An 11,686-nucleotide genomic window follows, 5' to 3' on the forward strand; every position below is an offset into this window, starting at 1 on the left:
CACATATCTAGTTTTATTCAGTAAAAATAAACCGGCGTTTTCACGCTCAGTTTTGTACTTGCGTACAGCAAGTTTTCATATTATAAACTCAGTAAAAAACTGTAGTCCGATATTTTTGAAATGATTTTTGAATTGATAAGCATTAAGACGTACATAACAACGAATAAGCATTATCAAAGATAGCATTGGTCAGCAACGATCAAGGCAACAAGTGGAACTTAGACGGCATGATTTTTTGTTGTTCATTTAACAGGTTTTTTGTTTGATGTCATTGACGTCAAAATCAGTTCGTATTCAATCGGCAATTATCTAGAAAACCTAAAAATATTTAGCCGAAAACCAGCTTATTCGATACATATAGTGGTTATATTTACTTAAAATTAGGTTAAATGAACTTTTTCGGAACTTTCTATGTATATTAGAACGTTTTATACACATTTAACTTCGAATCTAAACACTCAATTCTGATTGGCTAATAATTCGTTCATTTACTACGTAACATCCTCCGGCCCGGAAGAAGATGTTGGGAAAACTGGTACAAGTTTTACAAGTGGACGGACGAGTGAACCGGTCAACGTACGTAAAACGGCGGAGCGCGCGACGCTATCGGAGCCGTAACGGAGTTCCACAATCCGAGCGGTTGGGTAGTAACCCCTAGGGTTGGTTTCCCCAACTATCCAAACCAAGTCACCGGACTTAAGGTGTTGCTCGGCAGGCGTGTGCCACTTAGAGCGTCGGTTCAGCGTCGGTACGTATTCTCTGATCCAACGGGACCAGATCGCATTAGCGTACGACTGCGCACGGGCGTAACGTTTATGATGGTCAAACTCATTATTGCCGACAACAGACGGAATACCAGTAGAGTATTCTCCTAAAAAAAAGTGGTTGGGCGTTAAGGCGTTCAAATCGCATGGATCAGCGCTTACGGGTGTTAAAGGACGCGAATTGAGAGCATTCTCCACGAGACAAAAGGTAGTATGCAGTACCTCATCCGTGAAGCGACACGTGCCAAGAATAGTATACAACACGCGTTTGAAGCTGCGTACCAACCTCTCCCAGATACCACCTTGATGTGGTGCGCTGGGTGGATTGAACCTCCACTTAATGCCTTTGTGAGCGAGCTCAGCTGCAATGTTGACAACGTTCCACTTTTCAATACTTTCTCGGAGTTCTTTCTCCGCTCCAATAAAGTAAGTCCCATTGTCAGGCAAATCATGGCAGGTGTACCTCTACGTGACACAAACCGCTCAACTCCCATAACACAAGAACTGGTGTCCATGGATGTAACTATCTCGACATGGACAGCGCGAGTAGTGAGACAGGTGAAGAGGAAGCCCCACCTTTTCTCAGTAGTACGGCGGACAGTAACATAGAATGGCCCAAAGTAGTCAACGCCAGTGTTTGTGAAGGGAGGAGACTGGTAAGCAAGTCTCTCCTTAGGTAAGTCAGACATGATTGGTTGCTTAGTTACAGCTTGGAATTCTCGGCATCTCAGGCAGTGTGTTTTGATGGAACGCAAGGATGATCTTAGTTTCAGAACTGTGTAGTGTTCCTGCACAATTGATCTTAGGTATTCAACACCCTGATGGTAATGCTTTACGTGCGTGTGTTCAAGGAACAGTTTTACAAACGGATGACGTGCATCTAAGATGATTGGGTAATTTACGTTAAACCCAACTTCAATTAACCGCTTGATGCGGCCCGAGGAACGGATTAGCCCATTTGGACTAATAAACGGTGAATGTGGAGCAATTTGGCTACTCCGTTTAACGAAATTATTGTCAAGAAGATCTTTTCTTTCGGCTTTAAAAGACTCTCCTTGCACCAAATACTGTAGATGACGCTCGGCTTCGTCAAGCTCAGTAGGGTCGGTAATGCTACCATCGGTGTTACGGTAGCCGGCATGTTTCGGCAAAAACCGGAGAACGTATGCGGCAATGCGCAAGTGCTTTTGTTAAGAACTAAACATATCAAATGGGAATGACGACGGAACGGGAGTTGTCTGTTTTTTAACAGATGTAGCGAGAGAAACAGTGTCTTCCATAATGACTGCTTGGTTGACGCCAAATTTGATGTTATTAATGACGTCCTGTTCGGCACGAAAGGGAAACTTGAGTTAGTTAAGAAATGTGGACCATTGACCCAACTGCTTAGCTGCAAAACCTCAGCGGACATTCCACGCGTGCCAGCGTCAGCTGGATTATCCTTAGTTGCGACGTGGTTCCATTGGTCAACGCTGGTTACTCCAAAATTTCACAAACGCGGTTTGCAACAAAGATTGGTTGCTTTTCATTAGAATTAATCAATTGGAGAACGGTCGTGCTATCTGTCCACATGAATACTTGGTTAACAGTTGCGGTAAGTGCTTGTGTGATTTCCCTTTTCAGTCGAGCGGCAAGTAGAGCTGCTTGTAATTCGAGTTTTGGGACAGTCATTACTTTCATTGGCGCCACGCGCGCTTTCCCTAAAACAAACGCAAGCTCTGTTTTTTTCTTCGCCCGTAGGTGTTTTTACACGGGCTCGCAAGAATGCGACCGCACTGAAAATATCCTGAGAACTGTCACGAACATATGCAACTCTATATTATCAAAGGGTCCACTAAAGAAACTTCGGGAAATTTTGATGTTTCCAAGCTTTGGTAAGTCCGCACTCCAAACCAAAAATCTTTGAACCATGTCCTGTGGGAGCTCGTCATCCCATTGTTGTCCTGTGACACGCCAGATGACTTTTAAGAGCAGTCGCGCACCGACGGTAAACGGTGCGACAAGACCAATGGGGTCAAAGACTTTCGAAACAAGACCTAGGACCAAGCGTTTCGTGAGGGACTTGGTGATATCGCAGCTTGTACCCCGACTCACAACTAAAGTGTCATTAGGGTGGTCCCATTTTAGCCCAAGCACGTGCGATGAATCCTCTTGACATGAAACAATAACCTTGGGCTCAGTAGATTGAGGAGAACCATCAATTCGATCAGCTAGATCTGGCACATTGCTTACAAACTTTGTAAGCTTGAACCCACCGAGATGGAGAAGATGTACCAATTCCTTCGATTTATTGATGGCTTTTTCAGGAGACTCCACTGAGTCAAGGTAATCGTCCATGTAAAAGTTTTCAAGGACGGCTTTTGCAGCTTCGGGGTAAAACATGGCATTGTCTCTCGCAGTGCGTTGCAGTGCATAGTTGGCGCATGTGGGCGAGTCTTTAGCCCCGAATATATGGCGCGTATATTGATACACTACCCGCCACAGAAAGCGAAGTGATTGTTGATCTGATGGTAACACGCCAACCTGTAGAAACATTCCCTCGATGTCGGCGGAGACGGCATATGGATGTTGTCGGAAGCGAAGAAGTACGTAAATAAGATTTTGGAGCAGATCAGGGCCAGTGAGCAAAGGTTTATTCAGTGAGGCGCCATGAAAGTTTGCTGCTCCATTGAGCACCCTACGCACCTTACCTGGTTTGTTCGGGTTTAAAACCGGATGGTGGGGTAGGTACCACTCTTTATCGGACCGGCTCTCAACCTTGTGAGCGTCCGGAACCTCAATTACGTACCCCTTTTTTAGGTCTTCCTTGATGGTACTAGTATACTTCTCTTTGAGGTCTTCATCCTTGGCCAAACGTTTTTCGAGTGTTTTTAGTTGCACAAGGGAGGAGAAGTAACTATTTGGGAGCTGGATGTTGTCTGCTGCCCACAGCATTCCGACATCGTATCTCAGGCCATTGTGTATGGTGGTACTCTCAAGGATCTCGTGAGCCCTTGCGTCTGCTGCAGATCTGGAGTCGACCTGCTTGTTTGCCCCGAATGATTCAATGTCGTACTATGACTTTACTTGACTTGCTAACTCATTGTCATGTTCGATATTCACTTTAAAGCACGTTGAGGTTAAACAAGAACTTGATGGTAACAGACCGCTTAAGACCCGACCTATGGGTAAGCGTACGGCAACGGGTGAACGCTTCTCATCGGCAGAGAAGTATTCTAACGGGCGGATGGCATGATAGACATCTTGTCCGAGTATCATCTCAATGTCTTTATAGGAATATGTCACGGGATCAAGGACCGCTAATTGTGGTTAAGTCTCTTGCAGGGCCTGTACATAAATTATATCAGAGCCGACGTTCAGACTCTCTTTAACAAAAGGGTTGATGGTAAATGGTTCGAAATCTTGATGTTCTCTTGGTTTCACAGTAACTTCGACAATCCTAGTGTCAACTACTTCTTCGGTATTAATACCCTTGACAGTTAGCTTTAGTGCTTTACCGTGCAAACCGAGTCTATCTGCGAGACTACCGGCCACCCAAGAGTTACTGCAGGCGGTATCACACAATACTAAAACCTTGGTATCTAAACCGGACGAATTGACCAACTGCAATTCCGTAACCTGAAGGAGCCCCTTAAAAACAGTAACAGATGACATTGTTGTGGTCTTATTAGACGGCTGTTGACTAGTAGTTGCTTTACTTTGACCTGTGTTGCCAGAAGACTGGATATTATTGGGATTTGTTGACTGTTTTGTTGGGAAAACCCTATCTGCTCCATGCAATAGTGAGTTGTGCGAACTATTACACCCCTCTGCTTGGCACTTTCTTACTTTCTTGGCTGAGGGCACTGGCGGAACGTGTGCTTGTCCCTTAAGCACGAAAAGCAAAGTTTGTTATCCGCCACCAACTTAGCTCTCTCGGTTGGAGTCTTTTCCTTGAAAACTCGACACTCCCATAGTCGGTAGTTACCTTTGCATACAACGCACCGAGAGTAAGTGTTTGTGGAAGAAGATGGCAATTGCTTCTTTGTTTCCCTTTGTTGTGAATTTGATGCAAACACTTTTGAGGCTGTTTTGGTCTTGGTTGTTGAAGTGCTGTTATCTTCAGGTTTTGCCTTGGTTGCGCTTTGTTTCATAAGATCATGGGCCTCTGCCTTTTCTTTAAGCCAATCGTTAAAGTCAAGGAGGGTAGGCTTAACCCAGTGCTTTTTAACCGTAAAGAGCGACCATGACTCTTTCATATTTGGTGGTAACTTCTGTACCGCTTGGTTAAGTAGGGAAGCGCTCTTCAAGTCAGCATCATATGACATTGACTTGAAAACCCCAACGAGGCTGGATATAGCTGCAGAATAGTTGATGATGTTATCACTATTGTGCATTTTAAGAGGCAGAAAGTTGCTTAGTTTATCCAAGTGTGCACTTACGACTGCCTGTGGCTGGCCAAATTTACGTTCTAAAGTCCTTAAAGCATCCTTGTACATTAAACCACAGTAAGCAAACTCGGTGATTGCAATCTTTGCTTTACCGGTGACGAGGGTTTTGAGGTATGTCAATTTAACGTCATCAGTTAGCGATTGCGAGTCAGTTGCGATTTTGAATTGACCATACCACTCGTGCCATTGTAATGGATCGCCATTATACTGAGCAAGTTTCCATTCTGGCAAGGGGTCATTTTTCTTGCATCATTGTCCGGTATCGCTGGGGCAGGTGCAGACACCTGCGGGCCACTCCAACTCAACGGGGTGGGCCCGACATAAGAGTATGTTGGCTGAAAAACCGGAGTGGCCAGACCAGGTACAATATTACTTGTAGTTGCAATCGGGTTTTCCTGATGTGTGCCGGATGGTGATTGCATATCAATCAAAAGGGGCGTTTTCGAATATATTTGTTGTGGAAAATTAGTTACTGATGGTGCGATGTGTGCCTGTACATTTGGAGCAACATTATTTACGGTAGTAATGTCTTGGTTGACTAATGACGGTCTGTGCTGCGGAAAACGCCAATGACTCATATTTGGCACAAAACTTTGGCCGAGAGGGATATTGGGCATATTTGCGAAAGGAGGAGCAACAGAACGTACAACTTTGTGTACTCGGTTATTACTATTCTAAAAATTGTTGTTGACGAGAGACTGGTTAATCAAAGGGGCGTTTGGGATGGGAGCAGTGAGGTTAGGTGCGAAGACTAGGTTCGGAATGGGAAGGTCATTAGGATGAGCGGGTTTGGTGTTGTGCTGTTGAGTGTTTGGACTTGGTGGGGCGCTTGGGTGCAAGGGAACGTTTATTACGGGAGCTGGATGATTTATTGTCGGGAAAGGAGGAAGAGTGGAGTTTGGTGCTCGGGAGACACAATTAATTTGTTGTCGGGAGCATATTTGCTGGGCCAAATTATTCTTAGGCAGACTTGATGTTTCAGGTCCCCTGGATTGTGCGCGTGGAAAAAACTTGGATGCATTATTTTGATTTTCTTGTGGTGCGAACGTCTGTGGTGGAATGGGTTGTTGAATGGGTGGTGAAGAAGCCCCTGGGGCGTGTACAGAAGGCGGCTGACTATCCGCGGTTCCTTGGTTAGTTATGCTTGGGAGCGCCGTGCCTTGCTGGCCTGTTTGATTCATTTGCGCCCTTAGGTGCGCCTCGTACAACGCCTGTGTGTTAGCAGCAGCCAAAAAATTTTCAGGTGGAGTATAATAGGGGTCGAGTTGCTGCAAGGTCTCATTGCTTAAAATGTAATTGCCTCGACAACTTTTTGGAATGGAATGCCTTGAAATTTCAGTGTTCTGATCTTCCACTGTTTTGCCGTTGTTGTGGCTAGGACATTCTGGAGGGTCAATCATAATCTGTGGTTCGCTAGTTTTCTCCTCATTGTGAAAACTTAAAACAAGTGAGGTGTTGATCCAGTCTTTGACAGCCTTTTCACTTCTCATTGAGCTCCTAGCACTTGCAGTTGTTTCAGATTGGCTACCTTTAGAAACGGCGTCCAGCAATTCAAATTCTTGCAGAGTTGCCCCTGCCAAACGTTTCCTGTTGTTTTCCTCCAGTTCATCTAATTCCATTTGCTTTTTCTGTTTAGCAAGGCGAATGGCTGCCTCATTCTGTTTTTCAATTTCTTCCCGCTTCATTTTAGCAACTACGTAATCATGTTTACGCTGACTAGATGTCTTTGACGAGGTCATAATTGAGGGAAGTCTAGAATGAATAGAAGCCCTTGGTTCCTGGAACTCACTTGCTTTATCATCAGCAGAGTTGATGTAGTTTCGTGCTGAAGTGAGCATATTGTCGTTCTTAGTTGCCATTGCTTCCAAGTAAAACCCTAATGAAGGTACAAGTGCACTTGGATCCTCCGTTTTTCCAGCAAATGCAATCAGGTCCTCATTTTTGTCTACAACAGTCATAAATGCTTCGTTGCAGTTTGTTACCAGGCGTTCAGTTTTCACTCGCCTACTTTGACTATTTATACAATGAAGAATATCTTCATGTATAGTATGCAATTCAGCCTCACGCTTTGATTTGGCAGCGTACAACTTTTTGACTTTTTGGATCAAGACTATTAGACATCGCGATGTTATTATTTCCAAAGACCAGCTAACCTACCACTGCACACGGTTATCTATTATATGCACACCCCAAAAAACCAAACCCACGCAAAACAAACCCAACGCAAAAGAAACCAAACACAGCGCACTGTAGACAGTCTGAAAAACAAACCGCCCAAAGAGCAGAAAAGGTCGTCGAGCACACAATGCCCGATAAAAACAGAAGTGGAGCGCTGAACGCTAAGCGCTCAACGCGGAGGGAGACAAAGGACACACGGGAAATTGAGCGAGGATCGCGCGACGAAACGGAAACGTGACGGACGGGAAGTCGGGCAAGCAACGCGCCAAACAACGGAAACGGGACAGACGAGAAGTCGAGCGAACAGTGCGCGACGTAACGGAAACGGGACGTGCGGGAAGTCGAGCGAGCAACGCGCGACGCAACGAAAACGGGATGGTGGGGAAAGAACAGGCGGGAAATGAGTTCGGAAAGAACTATGTGAGCAGACCGCAGCGAAAACTCAACCAAACAACCTAGCCGTAACTCCAGAACAAACATAAGTCACACCCTAGGAAGAAGGAGAGAAGCTACTGCAAGAAAATCTAACAGAGTTCATTATGGGACTATTACGACAAATTTAACGACAAAGTAATTTACGGCAATGCAGTAGTACACTAAAAGGATGAAAAGGTCGAGAAATTTACTAGCCGTAACTCCAGCAAAAACTTAAGTCACAACCTATCAAAACCCAAACCAAAACAAACAATCAGCATACTAACGGTATTAAACAAACTACAGCAAAATTGAATGAACTACAATAGTGTATTTGTAGACTAAGACAGTTGGAAAAGTCAAGAAATAATCCAGCCGTAACTCGAGAATAAACTTAAGTCACACCCTAGAAGGTAACAAGACCAAACCAACTTGCAATCATACAGGTACACACAAACATACAGCAGCAAAATCAAAATACTACAACAGGAGGGCTAGTAAATTAGTAAAGATGAAAAGTCAAAGGACAATCCAGCCGTAACTCGAGAATAAACTTAAGTCACAACCTAGAAAGCTCTGAGACCTAAACAACAAAACAGCATACTAGCATACTCAACATACTACAGCAAAAACAACAACATTCTTCATCACATATGAAATACTACACGGAAATCCGGAAAAGTAGCGGAAAAAACGAAAGGCGAAGTTTTGGGAGAGCGACGTTATTGAAAAAAAAGTAACACGGAAAACTTAAAGAGCGAAAGGACGAAAAGGACGCGGGCAAAACGGTTCATAAACGATCGACAAGAAAAATCATGGGAATTCGATAATTTTTTGCAGGCCGGAGTTTGTAAAAATTTTTACAACTTTTTTTGTGTTAATTGAGTTTCACTCAATTTACAAACCTTCTTGCTGGAAAATTGATTTTTTTTGACAAATTTGTCAAAGTTTTAATGATTTTGTCCAATTTTTTATTGTTTTGGTCAATTTTTTGCAATTTCTTGAATACGGAACGATTCTCCACTAAACTGGACACTTTTTTGCTCGAAAATACGGTTTATAAATATTCGGTAATAATTTTCTAATTTTTTTGAATTGCCTCAAAATTGACCAAAAATTTTCAAAACAGAACAATTTAGTATTATTTTATCTCAATTTTCTCTATGTCAGAGATTATTTTTTGATATACAAACCGACTGTATCAATTTTCTCGAATTTTTGGTAAATCTACCAAAAATTTTCAAATTCGATGTTTTTTCGCCTCAATTTTTCTTGTGGGCCGCCTCACCCATGTTTTCTACAAACATACGTTTAATTCTACTAATTCATTATCCAAAAAAACTCACGGGTTGGGTTTCTTGCCGTCTAAATTCTGTGTTAGAATTATGAATTTACTGCGAAAAAATTAAAGTAATTTGTGCCGTCTTACAGTTTTTTTCGTCAGTTTGTTCCTGGACGTTTCACTGGTGACGTCTGTTTCGAGCCAACATAGGCCTCCGAGTTGATGTAGTCCCCGGGTCAATCCAGACGCTATCACATAACCTGAATGTGGGGGCCAACCTTCACCGCCAATTTGGTTCGGACAGAATTTGTGAGACAGAACTTTGCCAATAGCACTGTCGTACTGGTTCAGCACCTCTGTCGCAATGCCATGAGTGGTCAGCGTCTGCTTGTATAGTTTTTCAAGCTCATCTTGGGTACAATCGCCCAGTGTGGTCCTTTGGTAGATTTGGTGGGTCATAAGGAAGCACAAACTCCAAACCACACATAGATCATGACTTGCTATTTAAGTTAACTTCGCGTCTCTCAACAAGGCAGTATAAAGTGAATTATATTGAATAATAAACTACTCACGTTTATCATAACTATTAGTATTCGTAAGCCCGCGCGGCACCAATATAAACTCAGTAAAAAAACTGTAGTCCGATATTTTTGAATTGATTCATGTAAAAATAGCAACAACGTGTAAGCATTAGGACGTACATAACAACGTATAAGCATTATCAAAGATAGCATGTGTCAGCAACGATCAAGGCAACAAGTGGAACTTAGACGGCAAGATTTTTTGTTGTTCATTTAACAGGTTTTTTGTCTGATGTCATTGACGTCAAAATCAGTTCGTATTCAATCGGCAATTATCTAGAAAACCTAAAAATATTAAGCCGAAAACCAGCTTAATCGATACATATAGTGGTTATATTTACTTAAAATTAGGTTAAATGAATTTTTTCGGAACTTTCTATGTATATTAGAACGTTTTATACGCATTTAAATTCGAATCTAAATACTCAATTCTTATTGGCTAATAATTCGTTCATTTACTACGTAACACATATAAACGAGCAAAGCCAACAATTTTTTACACAAAATTTTTCCAAATGTATTTTGCGGGAAAAACTATAATTAAGAGAAGGATTCTTCGGCATAATTCTACACCAAGATCCTTGTCTATCAAAATCATACAGGCGTGTAAAGAAACGGTATCAGCAGTTTTTTAATGAATGCAAGAAGGACCCTAACAATACACAATACGGTGTAGCTACTTGGAAAAATTTTAAGTTCAATTAACTTTCATTCTTTATTGTATTTAAGTTATGATACTGTCCTCCCTCCACCCCGTTAACAGTAATTTCTCTGTTCGTATAAACCATAGCCTAATTTATCACCGTTTTCTTTGTTTATAATTATTTAGTTATCTACACAGCCTATCTCTGTATATTTTTGCTATCACTGAAATTTTATAAATATTAGAAGAATTACGGTGTTCCTTTTTTAATATTAAAGTAATATCGTAAAAACCAAAGAGGTCAAATAGACATTATGGGAATGAGAAACGAAGGTCAGAATAATTCCTGAAGAATCGTAACCTTAGCAGCTAAGTGCAGTGGTGTCTGGTCGGCTATGCCAGATGCGAGCTGGACATCTGCTCCGAATCCAAGAAGGGTCTGGACCACCATGGGCTTGCAACACTCCACTGCCAGATGAAGGGGAGTTTGACCCTCTTTGTTTGTGAAGTCAACCTGTCAGTTTATAAATTGTTGATTAAAAGTAAGACCTTCTCTGTTATTGCCCCCTCGTACCTAACCCCCCCCCCCCCCCCTCCCCTCCCCTCTCCCCCCCTCTTTGAATTTATCTGTTGCTACATAGCATATTACTATGTAAAAATAAAGCACGTGCGACGGCGGGTGAGTGGGGCTTAAAAATTCCTTGCTTACTAAGCGGGGGGGGGGGGGGGGGGCACGGAATATATCCGTCAATTAACTCTCATATCCACATTGCTATTGTTTAATATAGGGGTTAAATAATTTGGGTTAAAATGTGGGGGGTTAAAAGAGTAGGAATGAAAAAACAGGACACCCTATTTTTCACCCCCAAATTCCAATTGCGTTAGCATCTGATCTTTCCTATAAAATTCTAACTTCTAACTTCCTCTTTCATTGGTTTTATTCTCAATTGCGATACCTGTGAACAAAAACCAGTAAATTTGATCATTTTTTGACAATTTTGGCAAAAATAGAAAATTGGCTAAATTTTCCCAATTATATATTCCAACTTTTTATAATGAGGAAATTATCGGGAGGAAAGCTTGGGAATAGTACTTACCTGAGCCCCTGATTGGCAGAGAGACTTGACGACAGCCACGTGACCTTGGGTTGCAGCAACGTGAAGACAAGTTGCGCCCGCCTGAAATAAAAACCTTTTGAGAAAACTGAAGGTTAAAAGATCACAATATTTTTCTCACCAGAAAATCAGGACTATCACCAACTGACATAATTGTTGCAATTTACCTGGTCTAAAGTATAAAAATTGTTTTGAGGATCTATTTGTACTAACAAGACCAATGAACTTTTCCCGTCTCTGTTAATAATTTACTGAGAACAAACTCAATTGTCCTTTTTT

At 42.2% G+C, this 11,686-nt stretch overlaps 1 protein-coding gene across 7 annotated transcripts in view; it reads right to left on the reverse strand.

The window, feature by feature from the left end:
• The window catches only part of LOC142354422 (uncharacterized), a 203,213-nt gene that overhangs the window by 98,764 nt on the left and 92,763 nt on the right, over positions 1-11,686 (reverse strand). For all 7 annotated transcript variants that reach the window (XM_075406711.1, XM_075406713.1, XM_075406712.1 and 4 more), the window contains exons 11-12: positions 11,390-11,470; positions 10,654-10,806 (exon numbers count right to left, since the gene is read on the reverse strand). In XM_075406711.1, coding sequence (XP_075262826.1) covers positions 10,654-10,806; positions 11,390-11,470 — 234 coding nt within the window. The remainder of the gene's footprint in view (positions 1-10,653; positions 10,807-11,389; positions 11,471-11,686) is intronic.

Source organism: Convolutriloba macropyga, chromosome 15, assembly GCF_964194025.1.
Source record: "Convolutriloba macropyga chromosome 15, txConMacr16.3, whole genome shotgun sequence".
NCBI lineage: Eukaryota > Metazoa > Xenacoelomorpha > Acoela > Convolutidae > Convolutriloba > Convolutriloba macropyga.